The following is a 13,530-nucleotide window of genomic DNA, read 5'->3' as shown; positions in this document are numbered from 1 at the left end:
AGTGTAGGTTGATGGGTTTCAATGGCACATTTATCCATTTAAAATGAAATCTATGACACAATAAAGTGTGCAGAGAGTGAAGGGGTCTCGATACCTTCTGAATCCGCCATGTTAAAAGCAGCTCGTTAGTCACGTCATTCATTATCTGAGTGTGTAGATTTTTCTAACCAGCTTTGGTGTGTGCATCTTTAGCTCTTGTGTTTTACACTCCCTTGTTCCTGACTCTTTGCGTTTTGTTTTCTGACTTTGATTAGGATGTTGGCAGCGGCAAATGATTGGATGGACCTCTGGTTTCGACTTTGGTGTCAGTTACGGTTTCCTCTCCCGGTCATCCTCATTTCTCTGGTGACCATGAGTAGTGAATGGAACTTTTTACCTTGAAACACACTTAGAGAAGTGTGAGTTCAGGGCTTGGTATGTACACTGGGGGCAGAATTGGCTTAAAACACTAGGAACAATAGAGTATGGCAAGAGGAATATTTCAGGATCAGGAGAATGTATATTGGGAAACAGTACACACCGTTCTGACCAATATATGATCCTCCGTATCTTATTTGTTGACCCAAAGCAAAAGGCCGGAAACATCACTGGACATGACGCCAGCGCAATGCAGGGCACACTCACGTAACACACACAAACTGTCAATCATAGCAGTTTGGACTCAATTGAGGTCAATTCTATTGAGTTGATTTTTGTATTTAGTATAGCGCTCTTCACAGGGTACAGGCACAGAGCGCAGACCAGTTTAGACACGGGCACAGTCAGTTAGACTTGGGCACTCCAGATTAATTACACCGTTATGTGTGAGTCCCTGTCTTGCACTCCAAAACACGAGGCTGAGTCTCAGTGCTTTATTCAGCTTGAAACAGGAACAGCACGGTTATTTATTGCAGCGAGATCTGCCACTCTGCTATACACACACAGCAGTCAGGCAGAGTCGTGGCCAAGTAAAACTGTTCCCACCGATGGCAGTTGCTCATAGCATGACCGCGATCTTTTCGGATTTGTTTTCGTGGTGAACTGTCACAGCGCTGGGAGCCCACGGTTGCCCTGGCAACCGACATGCTATTTTCCACAGACGTGGCCAATGTGCTTTGGGATGCTCTTTGGCGTGTCATCTTGTTGGGGCGAGTCCCAAGAGAGTTTAGAAACCTTCCAGCACCCACGGAGATGCTGAATCGCATGCACTCACTCAGTCATACCGGACCAATTTAGAGTCACCTGTCAGCTTACCCTAATTGTTACAGGATGTGGGCGGAGCCATGCAAATTTCATTCCTATCCACCATATAACTACAACTCATTCTGTCACCACTAAGTCTCTTGAATTATGTGTGTAAATTAACAAGACTTGGAGTCTCACTTACGACTTTCAGGTTGTGTTTCAAGTTCAGACTGACTTTCATCATCATTTAGACTTCTGTCTTCTTCTTCTTTACAGCTGGTGTCATCATCGCTGTTAAAATAATCATAACAACAACATGATTATTATTCAGAACACTCTTCATCTTTCATCTCCATCAAAGTGTTGCCAAACAGTCAAATAAATCAAAGCAGTGCAAGTAATAAATGTACAATGCAACTCAGTATGGTGGTGACCAGCATTCATACAATTTTAATGGCCTGTGAAGGCTAATATGAGGGGGTCCATGTGGGTTTTCTGGGTTTCCTCCCACACCCAAAGTCTTGCTCTGTAGGTGAATTGCAGGTTGGTATTTTAAATGTCCAAATGTGGGTAACCGCTCCGAGATGGACAGGCACCCTGCCCAGGCCCAGATAGGTTCTGGCCCCTCATGTACCCTGAATCAGATGATCAGCATTGAGAAGGTTATGTTAATGTCTGGGCTGAGCCTTTTGTAGTAAAAGGTTGAAAACTTGGACCCTGTTGTGTATGGACTGCCAATGTATCAGATACCTTTCCACCCATCTCGCATCTCCGTTACCTGCTCTGTTTGATTCAGAATACCAGGGCTGTAGAATATTCTTGCAGCATCAGACAAAATGTAGGAACCAGTGGTGGATGGAGTCATCATAATGTACAATGTTAACACAGCCACCCATTCCCTAATTGTTTTTAATACATTTTCTTTCCTTCTCAGAGTGATGTGGATCTGGCACCTATCCCAGCAGCCAGCCCTGGATGAACCAACAAGCAAATTAAGGCTGAGCTTAGTGCCCCATGGCAAGTGAGGCACCACATAGGACAGGCCAGATCAGGCTAGGGAGCCTGCACTGGCACAGCGCGTCACAACACCCACCACACGATGAAACAGTTCAGGATCCTGATTGGCAATACCCCGTGCAGACGCGGTCCCACCCCCCAAAATGACCATCTGTCTGTCACAGCCAAGTGTCACATGGGTGTCCCCTTGGCCTGGTCCAGCCACTTGGGTCATCAAAGGATCACCCTGGGGGAATCGCACCACATGGCAGTAGTGCCGTAACTGGTGCTCCCTCACACTGCAGGCAATGTGGCTTATTTGGGATTCCGTGAGCAACACAAAGTCAAACCAGTGGTGCCCACGGGCCCTCTGAAGAGACACACATGAAGGAGTGCAGTCTTTATCTCAGGTCACTGGATAGCATCCATGTCTCACAAACATGGCACCAGGACTCTAAAGACTTGGACCTTCGTCCTTTGACAGAGATATCGGGAGTGCCACACACCCCTTTTCCAGTGACCTCATGACCTCCCATGCTCTCCCAATCCGTCTACTGACGTCATAGGAAGAGTCACCAGAGATGTGAATGTCATAAACCTGCTCAACATGGTCTCCTGTCGACACTCTCTTTCTGCACACAGGCACACTGCTGATGGCCGTGCCCAGGAGGTCATTCAAGGCCACACAGTATCACCCTGCGCTATCTTACCCTTAACTCTTTCACTGCCACACTCAACTTTTAGTCGACATTCATGTTACTGTCCAGACTTCTTTGTTTGCTTCCACTGTTGTGTATGAGATGATGATCTGTTCAGTTCGTTATATCACCTTGGCTCTTATACTGTATGTACGTTGAATACATGTCACTGTTTCAATGTAATACTAATATCAGACTCTGCATTATATGTTCACCTGTATTTACCTGCCAAACGATTCTCTGTCTTGGTCCACATCCATATCCTGCTCTCGCCTTCCTTTACCATGATGGTTGCTCTTCTGCCTCTCCTTCTTTCCCTTCTCCTTCTCCTTTTTCTTCTCCTCCACTGCCTCCTCCAGGTCATCTGCTGTGTTGCTCTCACTGAGGAGAGGTTGCAGTTCACTCTGCTGCTGGTTTTTGCTGCTGTGAGGCTGGCTCTGCTGGATGCTCTTCTGGAGCTGCTGCAGGACCGCATTTTTCGTCTCCTGATTCACCTCAATCTTGATGTCCCAGCAGCACAGGCTGCAGTCTCTTTTGCACAAGACGCCCACTGTCTTCTCCTCTTCCTTATCCCGGCTGGTTTCTCGAGTGCCCCACGACACAACGTGCATGTTGACCAGAGAGTATATAGTAAGCAGCAGGTAGCCACTGGGGATACAAATGACGTACATAAGGCCGTAAATGAGAAGGGTGAACTCTTGAGGGTGAAGCAGCGCTGTTGTTAAATAAAGGATGCTCATGGACACGAGGAACAGGCCGGATGGTGTGATGAATGTTTCTTCTTTTATCATTTGACCTACAGAAAAAAAAAATTTCAATATCAATAAGAATGAAGCAACTGCCTGCGTACAACTTTGTTATAACACAACGCTTCTAAATCTCCTTAATTGAGCTGGGAACTCCAGAGGACCAGAGCCTACTATGGCAGCATGAGACACAAGGCAGGAACCAACCCTGGCAGGGCTGCGTTGACATCATCTCGACGAATGGAGTTGGAAGTACAAGTGCTGAGTGTTTTCTGTTATTGCTGTGTGAGAGATAATTAAAATGCAAATTTTGCTCCATCCATCCATCCATCCATTATCCTACCCACTATATCCTAACTACAGGGTCACAGGGGTCTGCTGGAGCCAATCGCAGTCAACACAGGGCACAAGGCAGGAAACAAACCCCAGGCAGGGTGCCAGCCCACCGCAGGGCAATTTTGCTCCTAAAAACTATATTTTTTGGTTGCCACTAAGGATCCATGCGGGAATTTTTAAACCTTTTTTTTCCCTTTAGGAGGAATTTCTTTGCTTTTTTGCCATAATAAGAGCAAAGGTATGTGAGTGTTTGATAAAGCATGTGGAAAAGTTACTTACGCTTGTATTGGAAACCAGCGTCAGTGAGGTGAGGCAGAAATTAGTTGCATAAACCGGTATGTCTGTTAGTAACTAGCCAGTGTCTTAGTGACTAATATTTAAAAGTAGCAGCGATTCCTTAGTGGGGAAGAAGTTAAGGCATATCTTCTTATATAATACACTATCGTGGCTGTACGTTTGTCAATCCAGGGTTTTAAATCACCTGTAGCTCGCAAACCGTTTGAACTATTGACCTGAAATTTGGTAACATATACTACGTGACGTCGACTGTCCTCTTTCGGGGTGATGATTGACCTCCAAGGTTATTCCTCTTTTTATTTTATTGTAGAATCAACTCTTGGCAGCGGCCAGCAGAGTGGTCGTGCGGTGCATCTGTACTGGCGCCGTTCTCATCCCTACCACCTTCGCCGTCACTTCACTTACCTCTTCATATCTCAAATCATTCTTGAGGCAGATTGAAGACTTAAGTGCCAGCTTAAGTGAAAAATTAAGGAAAATGTACTAAGTAATAGCAACACAAACACGGACTTAATCAGTTTTAACGCGAAAAGATACCGACGGAATAAGAGAAGAAGCAGGCCGCTAGGGTGGAGGAAAGAAGAGCTGCTCAGAAAACAGCAAGCGCATCAACCTCTGAGCAAACGAATGGCAAACGTACAGAGAAAGAAAGAGGAGGAAAACTATAAGTCAAGTGTAACGTGCAGTGCGGCGTTACTGGTAAAGAATAATTGGATACCATTTAGCATAGATACGGTTAAGCGTTAGCACTAGTAGAAAGCGAGGGCATACACATTCGTAACTTTGGAAGATAACATTTATTTTAAGTGCAGGTAGGCAGCTAACATGAAGCGGTAAAGAGAGGAGCTCAGCGGTATGTAGACAGGCATCTAGCGAGGGAACACCAATCAGATGCAAGTGGCGGTCGAAACAGACAAGAGAATAAGTAAATAACCAGTGGTGGATATTCAGTTAGTGATTTGTCTTAGTAAGAAGGAACAAGTGTGTTAAATGTTTTACTTGATAGAACGGCTCTTAGTGGTCAGGAAAGTTAGCGCAATTAAGAGGGCGACGACACAAGGGTTCATTAATAAGAAGGAAATCAAATGGTATGAGTGCAGAACTTTAAAGTAAATAAGTAATAGGAGGGGTGCAAAGTTAGGAAAGCAGACAGGGAAACAGTAGAGTTCAATAACTTCAAAGAAAGACAAACAGCTGGCAGGTCAAAGGGAGAGCATTACAGGAGGTTGTCATTTGTTCCAACAGGAGCATAAGTATAATATCATAGCAATAAAAGAAACCAACTAAACTAAATAACAAAGATGGTGATGAGTATAACATAGATGGGTAAACATTCATTAGGAAAGATAGACAGAACAGAAGGGGGGGGGTCATATTTATGTAAAACAGAATTTAAACACAAGTCCTCTTCAATTGGACGATGAGCCCCATCTTAGTGAGGACATGTGGTTTCATCTGGAAATCATTAAGGAATAAAGCCTTATTTTAGGGGTGTGTTATGGACCACCCAATGCAAATACTAATTTCAATGCAAAACGTTTTAGTCTTATTAAAAAGGCAAGTTTACAGGGGGATATTATAGTCATGGGGGACTTTAACTACCTGAATATTAACTGGGATAACCTTGCAAATAGCGGAGTTTTTAGACGTAATCAGTGACTGTTTTTTAAAACATTATGTTCAAGCACCAACGTGGGGTGAAGCCTGTCTAATTTAATATCTTGTAATAATCAGTAGAGAATTGAGGGTGTAGAGGTGATTGGGTCACTAGGATCAGGTGACCATACTATAAAACAATTCCCAGTGTTTGGTAGGAGTGCGGATACAAAGACTAAAACTGTTAAGTTTAACTTTGGTAGGGTAAATTGGTAACAAATCCAGCAAAGTCTAAGGAGGATGGACTGTGATAAGCTTGTAAGTGTGGAGACAGTCGAGGAGCAGTGGAACAGGTTTAAAAAAGTTTTACATGTAATGAAGGACAGGTACGTCCTAAAATTTGGAATTAAAAGGAAATTAAAAAAAACTCAACAGTGGGTTATTAAGGAGTTAAAAAAACAGACAAATGAGGGGCATAAGACTAATAACTCCAGTATGAATCATAGGGCATACGACTGCATGAGGGCAACCGTTAAGAAGGACATTAGGGAAGCAAAAAGGCTTTTAGAGTGGAATATAGAAGATGAGGTGAAAGACGGCCGAAAGAGATTCATTTTGTGTTTTAGTAGTAAAAGAAAAGTCAAGGAGGAGGTGAAGTGCATCAGGAATAGTAAAGGGAAATTAAAAATACAGACAGTGAAATTAGTATTATTCTGAAGTCTTCACATGTGAGGAAGTGGATAACCTCCAGCAGTAACAGGGACTACTAAGGAGGTACTGAGGGATTTTGAAATTGTAGAGGAAGAAGTGCTGATAATATTGGGATGATTGTGTTTGCCATTAAAGCTGTTAATGGATGATTGTGCTTGTCTCTGTCTCTGCCCCACTGAGAAGACTTATTGCACCAGTCCATCCTCAGTTCATGACTACTGATGTACCGCCAATCACACTGCTTTTGGGCATCACAATGCTTCATACCTTCAGCCAATCTTTACATTACGTTCATTTGAAAAGCTGGGGTTACCCATTCACCTCCTTCGCCTAATAACTAACCACTGTGCCCTCCAGCGCCATCTTCCACCTCTGACTGAGCCATAGGTCCAACCCATTTATCAAGGTAGATGGCTCTGAAATAACTTACCAATAATTGAAAGGAAGGTTGCAGTCATCAGAAAAGCATATAACACACTCATGATGCTAGCGATCATCACCTGGAAGTCAGGACTGGTTGTGTAGCAAATAATGACGTAAACCACAGGCGGAATAGTTGCCAGCATAATGGCGAAGTTTGGATTCCAGTTGAACACAAAAGAGAAAGCACCTAGAAGAAAGCACAACGTGTAAAGTTTCAGAAAGAGTCAAATGAGGGACAGAGGCGTCCACAGTCACCATCACACACCTCAGTCACAAATCAACTCAGATATTGTGTGGCTGATATTGGAGTCCAACTGTTTCACTGAACTTCAGAGTAGAAAAATGTTTGTTTTTATGAAATTGGCAAAGGGCATTTTAAGAAAATTTTTATGTAAATGTTTGTCTTTATGTTTACTAGCTGTCCACCACGGCTCCTCCATGTAGTTGCAAAACAGGACAAACTTTAAAAATCAATAAACAAAATGGTATCTTTAGCTAAGCGGAGGCGAGGTGCACTCCAAAGCCCACAGCAGCGTTTTAACCTTTAAGTATTTGCGACCCGAGTTTTCATAGCAGTTTTAATCGTGCCCCCCTAACATTTTTTTGAATTCCTAATAAAATTTATTCCTATATTTTGTGCTGCCGATACACCAGTACATGTTTAAAATTTCCCTATGAATAGCGAAATTACGCCACATATGGCAACATTCGTGCCCCCTTTTTTGTTACTGGCCAAGAGGTAGACCAGCTTCCCCACTCCTGACGTCACGTTTCCCTCTCCCCTCGGCCTGCAGCCTCTGTCTTGGATTAGCGCGAATATATCACTCCTACAAGCAAACTCTGATTCTTAGTGTGATGAGAGAAGTTGCAAAATCAACCGAAACACTCAAGCAAATTCTAGAAAAAAACCCGATCTAAATCTGTAAAGTTCTCTTGTGAAAAGTGAACAGATAGACAGACAGGAATGACGTTGGATTTTATATATATAGAGATGTGAAGGGAAGATTAACTGGACACCATAGATAAATAGACAGATGGATTTCAAAGTAGCAGTTGGGGACCGGATGATTTCAGGTGAGCCTCTTCTTGGCTGGACAGTGAAGGTCCTGGCTGGCTTTATGGCCTTTTGTAGGCCTCACACACCCATTTTGCTGTGTTTGAGACTCCATCTTAGAACATAAATAATGCCTCCCTTATTATTTATCTGTATAGTTCATTTTGGCCATTCATAGACATCTGCATGTGGTGCCTTTCATATCTGTGTAACACACATGGCACCTGCTCCATCTGCAGCATATGTCTTAGACAGCACAATTCCATTTGATTGTTTTGCAGATTTGCATTTTTTGTTTCAAACCTCTTATTTATTTAAGATTGTGGTTTGCACCATCAGTAGTGGACATTTCTGTCATCTCTGCAGTTCAGTCTACACATCTGAGTGAGATAAACAATGGGTTTGTGTTGTTGGGGTCAACTGCTGAGTGGTGCAGAGGGTTGAAAGAAAGATCAAAGAAATTATGGACAACAGAAAAAGAGGGCACAAAGGAAGCGTAATCCATCTTTTAAATACGCTCCCTCCTGTCCCTAAGAGACACTAAGGTATCAGCTAATGGCACTTCATAAAGCTGAGTTGAAATGGTGAGAAACTGTTCAACTTATAGTGGGAAAAAGAACATGTGAAGAAGTGAAATGGTTACCTGCAATCATCAGGCACACTGAGGCAGGACCCAGAATGGATGAGCCAACCGTTAACATCTGATATAAAATGTACAACATGGAGATGGAGCTGTTTTTTCTGGATGTTTCCTTGCCGCTGTGAAGGAGATCGAGCGTGTTGGCCAGAGTTGATGGCCCCCAGCGGCGTCTCTGGTTGTAGAACTCTTTAAACTCCTGGGGAGCATTGGTGTAGGCATCTGAGGCAGCATTGTACTCCACTCGCCAGCCTTGCTGGAGCAGCAGCGTGCACAGCCAGCGGTCCTCACCTGGGAAAACAACTCAGTTTATGGCAAAGAATGAAATGAGGAGGACCTCTGCTGTCAAGATGGAAGTACTGCAGCTCTGGGCAGTCATGACAGTACCACTAACTCTGCCACATCCTTGTCATACTTACTTTATGATTGGATTATAGTTGGATTATATCCTGCAGTTAAAACAGTTACGTTCAATTCTACAAACACAAAGTTTCCAAAATTCCAGGTTTTCAACAATTTTAGCTAACTATGAATCCATGTAGGAGCAAAGCTTATCCTGAATGAGGTAAGATGTTTATTTAGTTGACTTAATGGTCTCTGCATTGCACCAAGTGCCACCACCTGGTGGACCCCAAAATGAACTTCAAATCAAACAGAAGTCTGCCATTCTAAGGCAAATTTAGACAGGAGGAGTAAATCCCTTGCAGTGGGTTGGCGCCCTGCCTGGGATTTGTTCCTCCTTGTGCCCTGTGCTGGCTAGGATTGGCTCCTGTGACCCTGTGTTAGGATATAGCAGGTTGGAAAATGGATGGATGGATGGAGTACATCCCTGCTGCCCTTAGTATATTGCAGAAGACATCCCCGTTATGTGATAACAGCCAATCACAAAGTGGTATGCTGCCCCCTCTGTTTTTTCCACTGCATACACTGAAAGAGCGGACACCATTTAGTGTTTTCCTGAGCTGCTCATAACTATTTTTTTAACTGTTAATGTCCACTTTATAAACAAGTAGCTCATGCAATTGAATAGACCTAAAAAATATTGGATATCTCTTGCCTCACGTGTACCCTCAGTGCTCCTGCTATGCCTTTCCTTGGTATTGTTGTGTGTCTCGACCTCTTTTGCCCAACGCTGCTTCTCTCCATTACGTTCCCGTAAAGGCTGCATCTCAGACTTTGTTATTTCAAGGCGCCCCCTGTCTGCTTTTTGACTGCCACCAATGGTAGATAGGCCCCCAATTGCCCCCTGTGAAAACATCATTTGTGTTCTTGCAAATACTGTACTTTGAGTTGCGCCTTGTAAGTATTTAGTGATCTAAGAAATGTCATTCACTTTGTTGTTATTGAAATGCTCCATTTTAGCTCTTTTGCCAAACTGCCCAATCAGATTGCTCAGAAGGACTACACACACATGCACACACACACAAACACACAAGCACACGCATGCACAGAGTAGTGTTTTTATTATATAGGAGACTCATTCCACTCCCACCCATTGCCCATTTACTGGCCACACATTCACCATTTTGTCTCGCTCCTGTCGGTCGCCTGTATCTCCAGTTCATGTCTAGTGATGGGTATTTCAATTGGCTTTACTGACTCAGTTCCTTCAGAGAACCTGTTTAAGTGAATTGACTTTTCTGTTTGAAACAGAAGTGCATTTCCCATTTTACATCCAGCTATTATTATTATTATTATTAATAATCTCATTTCTACTGTTTGCTGCTATTGTCAACTTTTACTGGTATTTTCTATTTTAATAAATATTGTTTGCTTTAAACTTCTTTACTTTGTCCACAAATCCTGGGTGACAGAGGTAGCCACTTCTTTACTACAGAGTTAGCTGCTGAGGAGGGACGCCTCCAATAGTGGGCACGGGAAGGAGTAACACACTGCTTTTTAGGTGGTGATGCCCAACCCAATGTGTATCACTCTTTATCGTTTAGGGGACATTCTAGGGGTCACCCATGTCGTCTGCTAAAGCCAAAGTCAATGAGTCCATAAGTGGATTACCGATGAGTGATTGTGTTATAGTTTGGGATTTTTATAATTTTATAAATAATTATCATTCAACTTATTCGGCATACTTTTTGTTTCTTTTTCACTCCTATTATTTTGAAGCATGCAGAATTCACTCCAGGTCATCAAATATGTTTGGATTAGTTTGTAGGTTGTAATATTTTTTTCACGTCTTTTTGACTCCATTTAGTTTTTGTTAATTAGTATTGCCTAATTTTATTTTTATATTTTTTCTTTTTTCATCTTGTAAAGCATTTTGAGCTCCATCATTTGTATGAAAAGGTGCTGTAGAAATAAATGTTGTTGTTGTTGTTGTTAAAGGAGCCACCATGTCAATAAATGTGACGTGTGACTTCAGTGACATGACAGCATAAAGGCCACATGTTAGGGTTTCTGGGTTATCTGAGATTAGATCATAAACAAGGTGATGTCTGTTTGGCGTGTGCTTTGGTTACATTTCTCGTTTAAAGAATCTTTTGTTTCTTGACAACAGTAATTGGGGATACGATTTTTCATTTGATGAAGGATAGGACTGATTTTTTGATTATCAGCTTAGGCTCGACTCAAAATTATGTTTTATCTTCTGGTCCCTTGCATAAAATAAACCACCTTTTCCAGGATGGGTGGCACAGGTAGGCTGTGCAACCATTAGTCATAATCAGTGCTTTTAAGTGTGAATATGCATGGGTTTTGTGTGTTGTAAGAGATGGCCGGGACACCCTGTAGATCCCCAAAAATGTTAGATGGCAGCTCCCCTGGACTGCAGCCGTGCCCCAGATTCCTGCAGGGCACTGTAAGACGTGGAGTTCAGCAACACGGTCCTGCTGGGTACCGTGTGTGCCGCCAGGCGACACTGTGGGAAGATGGTGAGAGAACAAATTCTCACCTAGCCTGCAAGTACTAAAGGATCACGAGGACAGAAGTTCTGGGCTGATCAAAGACCTGGAATTCTCCATCTGAACTGGAAGTGCTAGCAAGTCACATGGGAGGAAGAACAGAAGCATTTCCAGGTCAAGGACTATATAAAGGACTGCTCTGAACCCAGCAAGCGAGCCAGAGTCGGGTGGAGGTGGACAAAGCTTGCTGGGAGGTTACCGTTAGTTGCCTGTATTATTGGGGCTGTGGTGCTTGGGGAGCACTGTTTTGGAGAAGAAAAAGAATTAGAAATACTTCTCAGTGCTTTAACCTTGTGTCCTGTGTATCTGTCTGTTGGGTTTAAGGGCCCCTAGTGTTCACAGTGTGTATGTGCGTGTTAAAAATAGGATATGTGAGAGTAGGCCAGTCATCATGAACTTGTTGGTAATACAACAAGTCATTAAATTTCAGAGGCCATTTGAACCCTTGATGTCATAACATACACAAACATCACACAGTGTACATCCGCCCTAAGGTGCCTTGCAAAACATAAAATAATATCTGCCCGGGTCACTTAACTTACTTATGCTGGTAAACATCCATTGCTTAATTATTTGCATCTGCTGAAGATTATTCAGGCAAAACAATTCATTTGAAACTTTTGTTATTCACTGGGTCATTTTCACACAGAGGTGACAAACTACTGTCTGACACAACACAGTAAAAAGTCGAGAGGGGATGCAAAACAAACAGTCCCCCAATGAACAGCCAGTTACCTTGATCGTACTGCACATACTCTCCAGCTTTTGTGGCTGTCGTCGTGTACCTCTTGACCACACTGTCGTCCATGAGTGCCGAGCCTCTAAATAAACTGAAGCAGCCGGGGCTGCAGAGTACCGAGCCAAAGACGTGTTCGGCCGTCTTCTGGAGCCAATGGCCCACTGCATACTCAAATTTCTGATACCAAACCATTGGTCCTGAAAATAAGTAAAGATGGAAAAGTATAACATTGGGGTAACTTGAATCAGGCGGGTGGCAAAGTTGTCCATATGGTAAAGGGTCAAGGTGACAAGCAGTCAGAGTGTACAAGTAAAGTCTCATACCCATTCCTGTGGGGTGAATTCTTCCACAGGCCGCACCAACATTTTGATACATTCGGAGTCGATCTACAAGGAGGATCAAAGCAGACGGGTGAAAGTCGGTGTCCCCATCTAATGCCATGATGTACGTGTTCTCATCGGTCACATATTTCCTTTTGTTGTCACTTTCATTTTGAGGTAAAATGAAAATGTTGTCATTCATGGAGAGAGACACCAGGCTGGCTCGGCAGGGATTAGAAATTGTCTGTAAACGAAAAAGGAAAGAAAACTTCTCAATGAAAGTAGAAGTGGACACAGTCCCTGAGGTCAGACATTGCTGGCTTGTAGCTTGAGGAGACAGAATGGATGGAAATGGACTGAAAACAGAAAAGAGGAGGCACAGGGCTACAGCACAGATTAGCGTGCCCTGGCATCTCCTAACCAGGTTTATACTGTGAAGTTCACTTAATGTACTCCTTTTGGGGTGACATGGAGGATCGCTTGCCCAACTGTTTCCAAGGTACAAGGCTGCTTTTCCATTTATAGGTCTGCTTTTTCTAATATGGGTTTGCAGATAGTTGAATGGGTACAAGACAAAGGCAACACTGGAACAGATCACCAGTTCATTGTAGAGCGCCAGCTCAGTTTCTATCACCAGTCAACCGGATGTACCATTACGTTAGGATGTACAGAGTAAGGAAAATTAAGGGGACTCAGAGAAGACAGGCACACTCTAACTAGAAGTTCTCTGAGACAGCATCACTATCTCCACTACAATGCATCTCCCTGAGGGGCATTGAAATGGGGTTGGAGTGCTCAATGGCAATGCTCAACCTGCTGTGCCACCATGCAACTTCACAGGATAACATTTCTCTTAAAGGGTCAAATGTCCAAGTAACCTGTCACAAGGGAGTTCCTA

At 43.2% G+C, this 13,530-nt stretch overlaps 1 protein-coding gene and 1 long non-coding RNA gene across 2 annotated transcripts in view; one reads left to right on the top strand and one right to left on the bottom strand.

Annotated features, from left to right (window-relative positions):
• LOC127525970 (uncharacterized) overlaps positions 1 to 13,530 on the top strand; it is a 495,457-nt gene that overhangs the window by 266,394 nt on the left and 215,533 nt on the right. The window lies entirely within an intron of this gene.
• LOC114665776 (chitin synthase chs-2-like) overlaps positions 1 to 13,530 on the bottom strand; it is a 56,947-nt gene that overhangs the window by 14,363 nt on the left and 29,054 nt on the right. Inside the window, exons 9-14 of the mRNA XM_051919406.1 lie at positions 12,636 to 12,876; positions 12,309 to 12,509; positions 8,665 to 8,949; positions 6,975 to 7,154; positions 3,084 to 3,654; positions 1,367 to 1,455 (exon numbers count right to left, since the gene is read on the bottom strand). Coding sequence (XP_051775366.1) covers positions 1,367 to 1,455; positions 3,084 to 3,654; positions 6,975 to 7,154; positions 8,665 to 8,949; positions 12,309 to 12,509; positions 12,636 to 12,876 — 1,567 coding nt within the window. The remainder of the gene's footprint in view (positions 1 to 1,366; positions 1,456 to 3,083; positions 3,655 to 6,974; positions 7,155 to 8,664; positions 8,950 to 12,308; positions 12,510 to 12,635; positions 12,877 to 13,530) is intronic.

Source organism: Erpetoichthys calabaricus, chromosome 15 (genome assembly GCF_900747795.2).
Source record: "Erpetoichthys calabaricus chromosome 15, fErpCal1.3, whole genome shotgun sequence".
Taxonomy (NCBI): Eukaryota; Metazoa; Chordata; class Cladistia; order Polypteriformes; family Polypteridae; genus Erpetoichthys; species Erpetoichthys calabaricus.
The sequence above is the reverse complement of the archived record's forward strand: the minus strand, read 5'-3'. Positions and strand labels throughout refer to the sequence as shown.